The 17,444-nt window shown below is 34.6% G+C and overlaps 1 protein-coding gene across 3 annotated transcripts in view; it reads left to right on the forward strand.

The window, feature by feature from the left end:
• Nucleotides 1–11,405, forward strand: part of ZNF326 (zinc finger protein 326) — a 44,148-nt gene extending 32,743 nt beyond the window's left edge. For 2 of the 3 annotated variants that reach the window (XM_037498194.2, XM_054690803.1), the window contains exons 7-8: nucleotides 1,213–1,308; nucleotides 5,908–11,405. In XM_037498194.2, the coding sequence (XP_037354091.1) occupies nucleotides 1,213–1,308; nucleotides 5,908–6,255 (444 nt within the window). In that variant the 3' untranslated portion in view covers nucleotides 6,256–11,405. The remainder of the gene's footprint in view (nucleotides 1–1,212; nucleotides 1,309–5,907) is intronic. The other variant, XM_037498193.2, reaches the window with a different exon arrangement.
• Nucleotides 11,406–17,444: the final 6,039 nt, after the last annotated feature.

Raw genomic sequence — 17,444 nt, forward strand, 5'->3', positions numbered from 1 at the left:
GTTTAAAAGACTGGATTCTGGAGCAAGACTTTCTGGATATATATCCTGGCTCAGTACTTAACATGTGTTAAGCAAGTAAATTAGCTATTCTTTGTCAGTGTTCTAATCTGTAAAATGGGATGGGTTATTACTCTACTCTTTTGTAACTGTTTAAAAATTAATTCAATTAAAACAAAAGATACTTAAAATAGTGTCTGGCACACAGTACGCATCTAGGAAATCACAGCTGTTGAACTATTCTTTTTATTATAAACTTGTTTAGAGTTTATGCAAAATGATTTTATGAGTGTGTAAATATGTGCTTGTGTGTTTTAGAACAAAGTAAGGTAAACATTTGGCTATAACAGGTTTTTCTGTTGGCTGGGAGAAATAAATTAGGATTACCAGTTACTATTGCTATATATTTGAGTAAATTTATCAAAAATTCTTGAAAAATTTATTGTTTTCTTATTTCTACTGCTTTATTGGTTGGTTTTATTTAGTCATTTATTTCAAATAAAGAAAATATGGGAAACTTGTTTGAAGAGAAAATTTAAAAATTCATATATCACAGATTAAGTTTTAAATAGTCTTAGCTTGAGAGTCTTAATTTCCTATTTATATTGACATGAACCTCATTTAACACAGACTTTTTTAGCCACTCCGAGCATACATAATCTTTTAAAAATGTCTTTCCAGTTTCTTCTGTTTTTATAAGTTCCTTGATACCTTTTTGGCAACTAGACACTTTATATTATTACCTCCTTTGTATTGGGTTGTCAGAAAAGTCATGATGCATTTTTGTTTGAAAAAACAAAAAATATATTGTAACTTTTTTGACAGCCCAATATCATACAGTCTTGTCATAACTATAGCTCAAAGGAAAACTAACTGCTAGAATTACGAAAAATATTTTTTTTTTTTTTTTTGATTGCATGAAAATAATTGGTGAAGTAGTTGGGGCTGGGAAAGAGTAAAAAGAAGAGAAAGCAACTGTCCTGTGGACCTAGACTTACACTAGTTGGTATACTGGTGACAGAATTTTTTTTCATTGAAGCTGATCAGTTTATTGACCCTTCATTGGTTTAATCCATAGATGATTTAGATTGTGGTTATAGAAGCTGTTAATTTTTAGAACCTAACATGCCACAAAATAAATTAAGGATTTGAGCATATAATATAGTATTTTTTTATGGTATGGGTTTCAACATCTCCATGTGCTGTTTTTCATAGGCTTACAAGGAACAAATCAAAAGAGAGAGTGTCTTGACTGCTACAAGCATTTTAAATAATCCGATAGTGAAGGCACGATATGAACGTTTTATTAAGGTAAGATTTTAGTTTTAGTGCAAAAGCTTTTTATGTTATATTAAATATTATAATCGGTAACAGTAACTGTGGTGTTTAAATAGTACATTAGTAAGAATATTACTTAATATTTTGAATAAAGGTCAAACACTTTTCCTAATTGTTGGGATTTGTAGGGAGAGGGAACAATAAACTGTTTCATCCATTTTCTATCTGTGGCTTATTAGAGCAATATACCAGCAATCTGATAGAAAGTCATAATGCCAGTTTTACTCTTGATTTAAAATAAAAGGATGCCATGGAGGATATGTCTTAGATATGTAGTTATTGTGGCCTCATATTTCACTTCTAAATCAGAGACTTATCTCAGCCCAACTGTTACCAGTTCAACTAGATGGTTTCTAGTTTACCCCATAACAGAACAGATTAGGGTATATCTTTTTGTTGCTAAGAAGACCCAAAAGAGGGGTCCCAGAATGAATTGGGTTGTGTATGCCCAGCCCTTTTTCTAGGCATACTAATTAGATAAGTCATCACTCTTCCTTGAATAAAAGTTGGGGAAAAATAGGTAGTCATCAGATACATTGCTTCAGAAAAGCTTCCTAATGGAATCTGAGACAAGGAGAAAGAGATTTACCCCTAATGTTAGGAAACTCAGATATGAACTATTAGGTATACCTGTCACACTGTTTCTCAACTTTCGCCCATGTATTGCAGGAATCCTTATTACATAAGTATTGTATATATTTTGAACACTTACTGTATAAGTAAGAACTTGCTATTCATCAGGAGATTAATAAAAAAAAATTTTAGAGCTTAGTTTTTGAGATTGAGTTAGTTTTGTAAGGTCATACCTCATTTATGAAATTATCCTATGCTGAAGAGGGCTATTATTGTTGCATATTTACATCTGAATTATATTAACTAAATTTTTATAGATAAGAGGAGTTTTGTTTACTTTGGCTATTAAGGTAATTAATAGGTACTCTGTGCAGAAGCCTGACATATATTAAATGGCCATTAAATAATCCCTCAACCCAGTCACATACAAGCTGAATAAATCTCGGTTCCTCAAGGCATGTTTTCTGATTTGTTAATCATTTGTTAATCTGATTTGTTTGTCACTGTTTACTACATTCTTGACAATTCTTTTAAAAGTGAATGCAGCTCTAATTGAAATCCAATTTTTTGGGAGATAGGGCATCAGAAAGATAAACACACCATAGCTAAATTATTTAAAAAGAAGATTTTTATCCTTCCTATTTCATAAACTTTTGAGAAGTTGATGGTTTCTATTGATAATAAAAGTATATGGTCAAGGGAAAGGAATACAAATTCTAGTTTCTAGGTAGTATTTTGGAGATGCATTTTAGAGTCACTGCATGGAATATATATATATATGATGTATCTCGCTCATGTGCATATTGTGGAGAAAGTACCTGAACTAAGGAAAAATCTAGAACCTCATTTCTGTAAATGAGATTCATGGGCCAACAGTATTGGCATTACCTGGGAACACATTAGAAATATAATTTCAGTTTATGTCCAAGCCTATCGAACAAGAATGTTTAACTTCATATATGTGTTAAAATTCAAGCACATTACTCAGTGATTTTTTTCCCCCCTTTCAGAGTTCTTGTCTACATTGTTCCTTGTTGTCATTCCCTAGAACATCCTCTTCTCATGGTCAGCTTTAGTTATGGCTTAAAATTGTTTCACTACTAAGTACTCTGACAAAATATACCCTTTTAAATATTTATCCCATGAAGATCATCAGTTTATCGATTTCTCCCAATTTTCCAACTGTCACAACTTGTTCTGTCTTCACTACTTGACCTAGATGCTCATGGTCAGCCCTTATAACAATGTAATGCTGCCATTTTAAAATTCCTTACTTAATTGTTCTGCTACTATTTACTACTTCCCAGCACTGTACCATCTGTGGTTAGCTTTATTAACTGTCTTACTAAAAATTTAATGGAATTATATCAGTGCAATATTTGCTGGTTTTATTGAAATTCACAGTAATTTTACTTCTAATGTAGTGTGCTTCCTGTAAAGATTATTTCAGATTCTCCATTCTTCATATGTGCAGATTTCATCTCTGTCCCCATCACTTCCATTAAATGTGAATTCTATGTTTTCATCTTTCTGTGTTAGATTTATATATCATTCCTACACCATAAAAAAATGAAAATGTTCCATTTTGCCCTTCATGTGTGTATTTTCCTTATTAGCATCTGATATTTTTCGTGTTTATTATTTTTCTATTCCCCAAGATATGCTTCTGAGTTCCTTAAACTAAAAATCACTTAACTTTTCCTAGGAAAAGTTTCCCTGTTTTACCTGTTCTAGCTACTACATACTTGAAAAGGGAGGTTTTCTCTGCATTGTGCTCTATGCTGCCTTACATTATTCACTCTTTAATAGTTCTCAGTAGGAGATAGGTAATTAAAATCAACTCTGAACCTAAAAACAAAGCCGCTAAAGACCTGAATTAGACTTCTAGACATCTGTGATAAATAATATCTCCTGAAATACTTCATGAATGTGTAGATTGCCAGACTTCTCCCCTGGAAATTTTGATTCAGGAGGTCTGAAATTGAATCAGGAATTTGTATTTTTAGCAAGAGTTCCTGTACTTGACTAAATTAAAATCTCAGAATATGGGACTGCAGCTGTATCTTTAGAGAAAATTGTGAAGATTGATCTTGAGCAGTCACTGCTATCTAACTTCCACTTATGCTTTTGAAATTGTTTTGAGATTTTCATATAAAAATTTTTTTAAGATTTATTTTATTTATTTATGCATATAAGAACTGGGGTGTAGGCCAAAGGTATGGAGGGTGAGAGGATTCACCAGTGACAGAGTGGGGAACAGAACAGGCAGATCCACTAATTAATACACTGCTGAGGGGAGCAGCGGGCGAGACAAGAGAGGTCTGCTGCACCATGTGGGTCAGCTCCCTGGCCAGGGATCACACTTTAGTGGCTGGCGATAGCTTCATAGTGCTGAAACGTAACCCCTTGTGCCACCAGGGAGGACCTCATATCAAATTTTTTAAGACATTTTGTTTGTTTTAAATATACAAAAATTAAAGGAGGTAGTGTAACAAATCCTTCTAGTACTCTCATTTAGCTTTAATAATTAGTGATTTTTTTTTTCAGTTCTTTTCCACTGTTACCTGTATCGGTTGACACTGTTCATCTATCACTTACTCTTGAATCTTTGTTTTGCCAGATACTTTTGCTATCCTGGATTTCTTCCTTCATTGAGTATTATTGCCCTAACTCTACCCCCATTTTCATAGGGTTTTGATCTCAGTCCCTCACTTATTTCCATAGCCCCACTCCTGGCTCTTTCCCATTTAATCTGCTGGCTTTGGTATTGCTCAGTACAAGTAATTCACAAGTCTTAATGTTTACTTTGAACTCTCTTTTTTGAGTGGCATATTTATAGCTGCTTATTTAGACATTTAGTTATCTTAAATTCTAGTTATCTGCTGCTGCTTTTTCCCAATCCTAATTGACCTGTTCTGTTAATGGTGTCACTACATCATTTACACTTTCCTTCCCTAGACTACTAGATTAGCTCCTTGACTAGTATTCCTTCTCTTGTTACGTCAGTTTATCCTGCACATACCTAACCTGATTAAAGGGCAGTACCAGTCTTTTACTTTCTTTCTTTTTTTTTTTTTTTTAAAAGATTTGTTTATTTATGCATACAAGAACTGGGGTAAGGCCAGAGGTGTTGAGGCAGGGGGTGTTTGTGAGAGAGGATTCACCAGAGACAGAGCAGGTAACAGAACAGGCAGATCTACTGAAATATACTGCTGAGGGGAGCAGCGGGCACGACAGGCGAGGTCTGCTGCACCATGTGGGTAGCTTCCTGGCCAGCTGGGGATTGAGCTCGTGCTGCAGAGGCTGTGGATTGCTTCATAGTGCTGTGCCTAAACCCTTATGCCACCAGGGAGGCCCCAGTCTTTGACTTTCTTAATTAATAATATTCACTACCTTTTCATTTCTTATGCATTAATATGGACTTTTGACATGGTCCAGTTTATGAGACTTAATTTAGATGCATAATTTAAGTATTTAAATAAATTAAAATAGTAAAATAAAATTGTATCTGTGACTGTTTATTGAATTAAAGATTTGTGTAGATTTTAAATCTAAGACATGATATATAATAAGTACATGATTTTCATTTGATTTTTTTAAAAGTACCTGATTTTCTTTTGAGTTTTTAAACGTTCTGCAGAGTACTACATTGAATACTGGTATATTTAAGTGAACGTTAATCTTTGTTTTTCATATGCTTTGTTTCCACCAAAATCCACATATTTAGCTTTGTATAGATGTGTGATTTTAGAAATTCAGTTAAGAAGGCATTAAGCTAAAATGTTGAGGAATTTTAGCTTCTGATGTATAAAGTAATGGCTTAAATAATTTTTATATTCACATTGGCATAAAATAGGTACTTAACAAATATTTTAATGAATTTTTCAAAAATCAAAAAAATCCAAATAGTTTTTATTTTTAATGACAGAGAAAATAAGACATTTCAGTGTTATAAACACGGATGTGCTGATTTTAAGAGCTGTTTCTCGATGTTTTTAGGGTGAGAATCCTTTTGAAATTCAGGATCATTCTCAAGATCAACAAATAGAAGGAGATGAGGAGGAGGAAGAAAAGATTGATGAACCCATTGAAGAAGAGGAGGAGGAAGAAGAGGAGGAAGAAGAGGAAGCAGGAGAAGCAGAGGAAGTGGAGGAAGTAGAAGAAGTGGGGGAAGGTGGAGGAGAAGAGGAAGTAGGAGGCAGCACAGCAGCTGGTGGGGACACACTGGAGGAAGAGAAAGCGGTGGGAGGTGGAGAAGAGGGAGGGGGGGAAGTGGAGGAAGTAGGGCAAGAAGAAACAAAGGAGGAAACTGTCAGTCCTTCTGTTGACCAACCTGAAGAAAATTAAATATAAGGTATTAGATTTAAAAGAAGCTTTAAATTTCTGTCCTAATGTGGAAAAGGGTAAGAATTTCAATAGTTTAATAAAAATGAGTTAACATCCATGTTGCATGCATTCCACATATTAAATTTTATTTTATATAATTTTTAAATGTTTGGCATTTGTTTAATAAAATGAAGGTAAGGCTATTTTAGTTTAGTTTTTATAGCTACCAAACTTAGATTCAGTAAATTGTTTGTATAATTTTTAGGCTTAATTTTTATTACTTTATTGGTGTTAAGGATGACAGGTGTGTATTGTTAGTATATCCTAATCATTTAAACTTAAATGCTGCTCTTGGGAGTATATATTCAAGTGTGCATTAATGTTTTGAATACTTACCCTAGAAGAGATAAATTGGGCAAGTATTTTGTGCTGACTGTGTATTTTTTTACTGCATTGGACATTGAATAGTAATTTGCGTTGAGATACGCTTAAAGGCTTTTTGTGACCATGTTTCCCTTTGTAGCAATAAAATGTTTTGTACAAAAACTTTCTCCCTGGATTAGCAATTTTAAATCAGAGTTCCTCAATTAAATGAGTATTTAAAATTAGGATTTGCCTTAATGTATGAGTTCAACTCAAGTATTTCAAGATAATTGAGAAGACTTGAATTAAAAAATTATCTCTATCATATTTTTAAAAAGTTTGACTAAAATATTTTTTTAACATTTCAAATAGAGGTCAGTCAAACCTGACCTGTTTATACTTGTTTTTTCATTTCTTATCTCTGTGCCTCTGTCAACTTGAAATCTTCTTGAAAATACATTTGAATATAAATAATTTTTCATAGTTGTATTCTTTTGTCATGTCCATTTTTGGTTGAAGAACCAAGAAACACTTTTTTTAAAAAAAGTTTCTCACATAATACTCTTCATTTTTAATTTTTAATGGCTCATGTGCTTGCCTATTCAGAGAGAAAAGATGAGAAGATATATCATCTGTTTTCAAATAACCATCTGAGTTACTGAAAACAATTATTTCTTCAAGTCTTTACTCTGGCCTCTTTCAAGAGAGGGGACTCATTCAGTGAAATTATCTTCTTGAAATTTCGAGACATCAAATGAATATGGGAATATTAAGTAACTTTAAGGCATTAAGTAGATGTATGTATGGAATTTTATAGATAATTTTTCTCTTTGCATGCAGTAAAACTTCTAAAAATTGGTTTATTTTGGCCAATTAGGGTTTATTGTTGTAGACTAGGTTTGCTTATCTTTTAGTTGGGAGAATTTGCTAGGCATTTATATCCACTTGTTGGGATTTGAAACAAAATAAATGAAGATTAAAAAGACTTAAGAAAGTCTCTTTGCTTAAGAGTTCATATTTTAAGGGCAGTAGGATTTGATCAACTCTCTTGTTTCTCTTTTATTTTAAAATATTTGTGGAAGAGCTGAGGTAAAAGAATAGATAGCTTTAGGTTAGAATTAATGGGTTCTTTTGGCATTAAGTGTGGGGGGGGATTGTGTTTTTGTTTTTTAAAAGAGTGTTTGGTAATTTTGAGATGTGAAACTTTTGGAAAGAATTCTGTGTAACAAAAATCCTGTGTAACAACTTCCAAGTAAATGTTTTAGAATTGAGACATAGGAAAGAACATCTAAGTAGTAACTTTTGTGAGAAACATGTAAGAATATTTATTCAGACTAGCTTATTTGCAAGGTATTAATAAAGTATTTTGTTATTGTGCTTGATTCAGAAATTCAAATTTATGTATCTTATTGGATTATTTGTAGATGGACAGTTTAGTTTGTAGGGAGATTAATTTCTGTCATCTTAGTGTTTTATATTCTCAATACTTTTGTAATAAGGAGTTATATGAGATCTTTAATAACTTTTCAGCCTCTGTTACCCAAACATCATTTGTTTTCTTTATTAAAAAGCTAATTACATAGTTCTAATAATCAGAGAAATTTATTTACAATCTACACAATTCTTTAAGCCAGATACTTAGGGGCTATCCTCTATTTTTCCTTTTTTTATCACCTCCTACCTCTATTTTACTGGAAAGTATGTATGTGTTTCTACTTCAGAAATTTATATGCTCACTCTTACACCTCCACTGCTACTGACTCAGCTCAAATCACCATCATCACTTTTTTGGGCTGTTGAAATACCTTGTTAACTAATCGGGCTTTTGATTTTTATCCTGTTAGACTCAGTTTTCCATATAGAAGTACCTTCTCAAAATGTAGTTAAAACAGTGCTAGTATCTCCTGCTTCCTCGTACCTGTACATTCCAAATTCCTCATAACAGTCAGGCCTGCTGTATTGGTAGCTTTCCTCCTTTTTATCATACTGTTCTATTTCCGACCAGTTTGTGTTCAGTGGACCTTTACTCTCTCTAACTTGTATCTGTCCGCTCTCCTTGACTGAATGAATCTTTATCCCTCTGATTACCTTAAATGTTAGAAGAGAATTTTCTGAGGAAACATGAGGGTAGTATTAAATTTTTGTGTAAGTGAGGGTTTGGGACCTTGACCCTAGATTTAATTACGAGGTCCTATTCTTTGGAGATGATGTATTTTTAATAGATACCAGGTGATTCTGATTTTAGTGGGTAGTGATTGCATTTTGAGAATATTGACTGGGCCCCCAAACAAATTTTTAGTGCCTGCAACTCTCCTACGTCAAATTGAGAGCTTCTGCCCTTTAATTAAAAGACAGGTAAGGTGTGGGGATTTTTCCAAGATATTTTATGAAAGCATTGGAATGACCTGTAACAGACCTATAGAGTCAGGTAACTGGGCTTTATTTTTATTTGGGTTCTTTTTATTCCATTAGAATACTCATTCTTAAAATCACATCATGGAGTAATAATAAGAATAGTTTTCCCACATAACAAAATCTCTCATATGTCAGTCCCCTATTAGAAATTATTCATTGGCTTCCCATACCAGTCAATATGACACCTTTTTCTTGGCGCCTGTGGCTTTATGTGTTTTGTTCCTTGCTTCCTTTCCCACTCTTTTTCATATCTTAAGTCTTAACACTTTGTCTTAACTTCTGACCCGTAAACATTTGAATTTATGATTCTTGCTCTAGGAGACAGAGTGGTTCCTGGAGTTGCCAATATTTAACTGTAAGCTAACTATATTATGACATCTAGAGATTCCATTTTGTAATAAAATCTGTATTTTGTAATAAGATAAAATCTATTGTAATTTATATGAGATTACATAATATATAAAAAATCTTTAATACTAAGGTGAAAATAACAAAAAATTATAGAAATTCATATACCAAAATTCATGGACCTATTAAAAAAAACTAAAGCAAATGTTGATGGTGCATGTTAAAATCTATTTGAGAATTCTGTTTTCATTGGCAAGATTGTTGTTTTGTTGAGACAGATACTATCAGATCAACTTATCAGACATCATTTAACATTGTGTTTGTTTTGAATACAAATATTTCTTATGTATATGTAAAATTCTTTTAAAATTTATCATGTTACCAAGATTTGCCATTTTTAAGTATATGATTCAGAGGGATTTATAACCAGCAAATTTTTGGTTATAGTTTGACATCTGCTGATGGATAAAAAGTGCCTTACTCTTGCTGGCAGAAGTCTTAATGATGCATGTGACAGTTACACTTCATATTATAAATTAGTAATTTGACTTCATATGGTGATTATAGTCTATCCTGAGAGCAGAATCCCTACAAAATCAGGGTGTCTGCAAGGATGGAAGGTAGATTCTTAATAGTGATAAATTAAGTCAATGCTACCATTATTTGAGGCCTCCCAAGAAATGATCATACTAGCTGTTTCCCATTTTTCCCTTCTGATATCCCTAGCTATTTTTTTTTTTAAGATTTATTAAGAACTGGGGTACAGGCCAGAGTGTGGGGGGGTGAGAGGATTCACCAGAGACAGAGTAGGAAACAGAACAGGCAGACTGAAATACACTGCAGAGGGGAGCAGCGGGTGAGACAGGAGAGGTCTGCTGCCCCATGTGGGTATCTCCCTGGCTGGGGATTGAACTCATGCTGCAGTGGCTGCAGATAGCTTCATAGGTTGCATCTTAACCCCTTGCACCACCAGGGAGTTTCCCTAGCTTTTGTTTTTGTTTAAAAAAAAAAATACTTCGTATATTAGGTATAAAGTGAGATAGTGATGATGATGAGTGATAGTCCGTCTGGTGACCAGGAGATATGAAACAGCATGGAGTGTGGTGGGCTGCTACAGGGATCTTAGTAATTTGGTGAATATAAAAAGTGATTTTGGGGAGTTCCAGATGAAAATGTCATACTTGATTCAAGATGTTATCTTCTAAAGTTCTATTGGGATTACAGAAGATACTGAATGATAAAATTATGGTAATAAAAGATCACAACCACATTAAAAAGATGACAAGGATGCTGTAAGGCATTTCTGGAAATTACAAAACAAGAAACCAAATCTTGGTGAAACGAAGAGACCTAAGAATAGGATACATACAGATGAAAATTAAGGAATCACCTCCATTTTTAGAGGCAGCTAGGAGACTGGGTGGGTAAGTACAATTTTAAAGGGCTGAATAGTTAGGTCAGGCACTAGCTCAGAGATGAAGGTCCGTAGAATTCCTCCAAGCTAAAGCTCTAACAGCTTGCTATTTGCCCAAACAGTCTTCAGACACTGTAGACTCCCAGAACATATGTAAGTGCCATTGAAGTGTAGCAATACCCTAGATGTTCATGGTTAGCTACCACAATGAATGCTGGTTCCTCATACTTAGAACGTAGGCCAACAAAGAAGAGGTTGGTGACTCTATTTCCCATTTTCCCTACTGACTATACTCCCTCTTTCCTCGCCAATTAAAGTGCTAAATTCCTTACAATTAGAATCTGCCAGGGAATTTCACTCAAACCAAGAATCTCCAGGTAACAATAGTGAATAGTAGTTGACAAACTACCATCTATTTTTTTTAATAGATGTTACATTTTAAAGGAAGTAGAAAAAAAGAATTATGTGGCAGATAGCCATGTGTGGCTTTCAAAGCCTAAAATGTAAAATGCTCTTTTCAGAATAAGTTTGCTGACTGCTAGGTTTTTGTTTACCGATGTAGACAGACAAAACTGAGAAGCAATAAATATTTAAAGAAAAGTAACGTAGGGCCTCCCTGGTGACTCAGGTGGTTGAGCAGTGCGCTGTGAAGCTGTCTGCAGGCTCTGCAGTGCCGGTTCAATCCTGGCCAGCTGGCGAGGGTCCCACATGGCACAGCAGACCTCTCCTGTCTCGCCCGCTGCTCCCCTCAGCAGTATATTTTGTCATCTGCCTGTTCTGCTCCCCACTCTGTCTCTGGTGAATCCTGTCACCCTCCCGCATATTTGGCCTGTTCCCCGGTACTTGTATAAATAAATAAATCTTCAAAAAAAGAAAAGTAATGTAGAATATAGTAAATTTAGCAAGCAGAAATAATTTCTGGGGGAAAATGCAGAGCAAAAAAGAGTAATTAGTCTTACTAGTCATTAATAGTGATAATGGTTTTATAGTTAATGCTCAGATTTAGTATTACATCATAATCTTAAGAAATTACAGAGCTTATTGTACTAGTTTATAAAATGCAAACTACTGGAAAAATATTTTAGAAATAAAAAGTTGCTAAAAGCAAAAATATCTATTTCAGGCCAGTTGAACAAACACGGTTGAGAATAAAAACTACTGAGCTGAAATTATGAGCTGAGGGATTCCTCGAATTTAAAAAAAAAATGGTCAAGTAGATGGACATTAAGAGAAAAGATCCAGTGGAATTACATCCATTTAAGGTCAAACTTGGTAGGATTCAGAGAGAAAATTCAACATTGAATAGGTGGTCTGGATCACAGTGTCGCACACATGGTAAGTGCTCAATGAATATTTTTGAATGAATGTACATATGGGAGTTCCAGAATTTGAGACTAGAAACAAAATGGAAGAAAAAAGTAGCGGAAACAAAAATCTGACTTCAAACGTCCCGAGTACTAAGCAAAAATGAAAAAGGAAACATGTACTTAAGATCCTGACTAAATTTCTGTAATCTCAAGAGAAATAGAAAAATCTCAAATTGTCTAATGAGAAACAATTTGCCCATAAGGGGAAAAAGGTAAGATTGATTTTATTCTTGTCATCTGTACTTTAGGATGCTGGAAGATAGTTTTTAAAGTTAGGGGGAAATATCTTGAATGTAGAATTCAATTGGAAACAGTTTTAATCCTACTTGCCATTAAAATTCTGAACTCTACTACCTAGGAATAAAATCCATCTGAGGGAAACTACATTTTAATGAAGGGTGTAAAATTTGTGAAGAAATAAACATTCTTGTTTATAAAAACTCAATATTCACATATCAAATTTTTTTCTTTATTAAAGATTTATTTATACAAGCACTGAGTACAGTCAGAAGCGCGGGAGGGTGAGAGAATTCACCAGTCAGAGCGGAGAGCAGAGCAGGCAGACTGATGAAGTACACTGGTGAGGGGAGCAGCGGGCAGCAGGAGAGGTCTGCGTGCCATGTGTGACCCTCACCTGGCGGCCGGGGATCGAACCGGCAATGCAGAGGCTGCTGGCAGCTTCGCAACCTAGCGCTCAACCGCTGCGCCACCAGGGAGGCCCTACATACCAATTTTTAAAAGAATTCACTAAGTTACAATTCCAGTGAGATTTTGTCCCTTAGGATTGGCTGTGAGAGAAAGTTAAAAATAACAGTGCTAAAGCAAGATTTAAGTATCTTCCTCTCATAAAACTTCAGGTGAGCAATGCAGGAATGGTGAGCTTCCAGCTATCAGAGACTGGTACACCTGATACAATGTTCTGTCATCTATAGAACCACTAATCTTCAGTCATCCAAACTATTCCAGTAAGTGGTGAGGGAGAAGAGAAGAAAGTCACACCTTCACTTGAAGAGCAGTTCCCAGAATTGCACCTACATTTCTGTATAATCCCATTGCTTAAAACAATATGAACACACAACTACCAAGAAGGCTGTGTGAATTGTATTAGTCGTGTATGGCCATGTTTCTGTCTGAGTGGCAGGGTTCTATTACAGCAAAAGGGGGAAATGGATATTCAAGTACTACTGTAGTATGTGAGCTATTTAAGCTAATTCAGAAATTGATTTGCAAAATAAGTAAGAAAACCCTACAAAACAGAACAATGGGGAAAATTTGGCTTATGTTTTCTTACTAGCAACATGCAACCAAACCACAGTAACACATTAAGTTTAGATCAATGAAACATTAAAGGAACGTTCTTACATAATACCTAGATAAATAGTATGTTATAAAAATAACAGTTTGGTTCAGGTAAAAGATAAGCCGGTTTATGTTTTGGAGACAGGCTAGTCACACTGGGGAAGGCAGATTCTTATGTTACACTATACACAAATATTCAAGTGGATTAGAGACCATCTTCTTGAATAATTTTGGTGTGGAGGTTTTTCTCTGCAGGATATAATAAACTCCAGAAAATAAGGAAAAAATTTAACAAATTGGGTGCATAAACTACAGGATGAAAGGCACCCTAAATAAAATTGAAAGAGAAGTAAGGAAGGGGAAGATTTAAAAAGCACAGTATGTGTGAGATTAGAGACTAAATCAATTAATAGCTTCAATTTGTATGATTATGTTGATAAGTAATCAAAAGTTTTATGGTATTTTTGGTGAGGAAAACAGGTCCTCTCCCAGATGGTTGGCCAAGTGAGTTGTTTTACCTTATTTGGAGGGCAGTTTGGAAGTAACTAGCAAAAACTTAAAGTCCACATACTATTTTGACCCAGGTTTTCCACTTACAACTCTCATTTGCCTGAAATTAGAAATGCTTGAAAGCACATCAGTGCAACACTAACGGTAACATGTCATTTGATTAAAATATATAAAGGCTTAATGCTTTTTTAAAAAACACTTTATTTTACTATTTCAGAAGGTGTTAAAAAAAAGGTTTTTATATAATGAATATTTTCTGGCTGATAGTGGTGGTAGGATGCCATTAATTGTGAGATGCAACCCACCCCAGAGATGATAAATGTGGCAAAAAAACGGGTGCCTAAGAATTGCAGATGCAGAGTATTTAGGAAAAAAAAAAGTCTTCCTACCATTATTGGTAGTGGAAATTGGAAACGATCTAAATATTCAACAATAATGGAAATAAATTATGGTATAGCTATTATAATTGAATACTATAGAGGCATTAAGATCTGTATGTTTTGATATGGAAAGTCAAGATATTAAAAGAAAAAAAAAGTTACACTATATGTCATACAGTTTTGCTTAGGAAAAAAATTCCAAATTACATATTTGCATAAAAACGCATAAAAACAAAATAGCTTTTACGTAGGAAAAAATCTAGAAGTATACCCAAAGAATGTTTCCATGTGAGAAGGGAAGTTATATTGTGGAAGTAAATTTATTTTTAACTTCTGTTTTTTAGTCAATAAGAATATAATGGTCATGTTTATAATGTAAATGCTTAAAAAAATCTGGGAAATACCGAGAAGTATAATGAACATAATTTTAAAGAAACACCTAGAATCAATCCAACTACCTGATAATAGCATTATTAATAGTTTTTGTGCAATAATAGCATTAATAGTTTTTGTGTATTTTCTTGTCCATGTTTCTATGCTATTAGGTAGATGTTGACATTCTTGAGGTAGGAGAAACAGGAAGAGGAGCAGCTTTAGGTGAGGAAAATGATGTCAAGTAAGCAATTGAGTAGTTGGGCATGGAGCTTGAGGGAGTTCATGATCAGCTTACAGTATTAGTGTTTTCTGTTTCAATTGATGAGTTTTAATATTCCAGAGTTTGACACAAAAATGTCATTTCTCATGGTAACATAGTGTAACATAGCTGATTGGTCTTGGAATTCAACAGATCTTCCTATCCCTTACCCCAGCTGTACCATTTTCTTGTTCTGTCCATCTTGGGGAAAACATTTAAACTGAGAAAAGTCTCAGTTTTCTTATCTGAAATGAAGATAATGTTATCTTCTTTGCATGTTGTTATGAAGATTAAATGAGTATTTCTACACAATTTGGGGGCTTAGTTGATTGTCAACATTAAAATTTTTGGTTTCCTACCGTTACCTATATATGATAGCTAATTTATTTAAATTAGAAATAATAAATTACTAAATCCTAATATGAAATTAATACAGAAATTTATTTTTTTGCCAACTCATTTTAACCTAATTTTGATCTTTATAATTGTTTTGAAGATTACATTTATCCATTTTCCTCGTATTTTGGTCAAAATTAACAAACCATGACCATATAATTTTAAATAATAGAAGGGAACTAACTCTTGAATGGCTTGTGTACCAGTTAATCATATTTACTCCAAATAACTTTTCCCATCAGCACCAGGACTCCTCAATTCAAGGATAATTGATGTTACAGCTCCAAACTCAGCCATGCACAAAGAGTTAAGCAACTCTCCTCAATGGGGATTTGAATTGCTTGTCAGTGCTGAGGTCACTATCACTGTTAAATGACAGATGTTTTCCTGAAATCCCTCGAATCTCTTCTTGTGACATAAAGTTCAGTGTCTGCAACAACAGGGTGGTGTTCTTTAATAACTGTTAAATTTATTCTTTGGAGATTTTACAAAGATGTCCTATTGCTCCTGGAAGGCTCCCTTGACACCCAACTCTGCATTTTCTCTTTGCATAATGCCTACAATTTAGAGCCACCAGGCTCCCTGCTGTATAACTCCTGGATCCTTGGTTCAGTATAACCAAAATACTCATAAATCTTCTTTTCTTCCAGTAGCTTTCTGCAGCAGCTGGGGCATGACAGTGATGTCCCTGATCTGTAATTCCAAACAGCCCTAGGGTGAACAGATAAACCAATCCAAAGCCACTACGTCAGATAAAGTGATGTTGCTTGCACAACTCAGTGTCCTCAAGAGGTACTCATGTAATGCTCCCAATTTGTATTCTGCATAAAACTCCTTTTATAAGTTATAAACTTCCTACAGGGAACAAATATCCAGCTAAAGGATGCTGAACATATGACTATCTATGTAATGTAATTTTAAACTCAAAAGGAATGGGCTAAAAGTCTTCTCCATCCCAGAAGCTGAATGGTATAAAAAGAATATACAGTTTCTATTTATGACATTCTTCAATTTGGAATTCTAATCAAGCAATGTTTTCCTGAGATTCTGGGTTTTACCTGAAATGCTAGGAAATGACTGATGAATATAAATATTTGAATTGTACACATCATGAGATTAAGTACTTTAGTCACAGTCATCCACAAAATTTAATCGATTATTTTATTATTTGTACTTTATTTCCTTAAAATAGAGGCAGCCAATTAAATGGTTCTCATCATATTAATTGCCTTAGAAGAATCTTTTTATTATTATTGTTTTTATATAAGAATGGGGGTACGGGCCAAGGGTGCGGGAGGGTGAGAGGATTCACCAGAGACAGAGTGGGGAACAGAACAGGCAGACTGATGAAATACACTGCTGAGGGGAGCAGCGGGCGAGACAGGAGAGGTCGGCTTCGCCATGTGGGATTCTTGCCGGCCGGTCAGGATCAAACCCACACTGCAGATGCTACGGACAGCTTCATAGTGCGACACTCAACCGCCTGTGCCACCAGGGAGGCCCCTGCCTTAGAAGAATCTTGACGAAATGGTGTATTTGTGTTTTTATTTGCATGGTCCTTACTAATTCTTCTCTCATAGATTGTAGCTATTCAATCTTGGCACCAAGTGATATCTTAGGCTGCATAATTTCATGTTGTGGGAGACTGTCCCATGCATTAAAGGATGTTTAGTAGCACAGCTGACCCCTACTTAATTGATCCCAGTTGTGGCAATGTAAACTGTATCCAGACATTAGCAAATATCCCTGGGATGCACAATCGCTCCTGGTTGAGTACCAATGGACTAGATAGAGTAAGAGCAGTTGGGTATAGAATTTGAGCTCTGTATGTTCCCTTAAAGACTCTGGGATTTACTTCACAAAACCAAAGAGTCAGTTCAGATGCCACCTTGTAGGAGGCATTCCTGGGCTTTCCTGACTTTTCTCCTTCCAATTAGCAGTAAACCAGACTATAAAGGTTTTTCTCTTGTATGCACTAGAGAAGAGTTGCACATCTCATCTGTTTCTATCTCCAGCCTTATTAAGTACAATGCATGGCACATGGTAGATGCTCAAAAATTGTACTGGTTGGATGAGTGACTGTT

This window comes from Talpa occidentalis, unplaced genomic scaffold, assembly GCF_014898055.3.
Source record: "Talpa occidentalis isolate TD23 unplaced genomic scaffold, MPIMG_talOcc4v2.1 talOcc4.9, whole genome shotgun sequence".
In the NCBI taxonomy this organism is placed as follows: domain Eukaryota; kingdom Metazoa; phylum Chordata; class Mammalia; order Eulipotyphla; family Talpidae; genus Talpa; species Talpa occidentalis.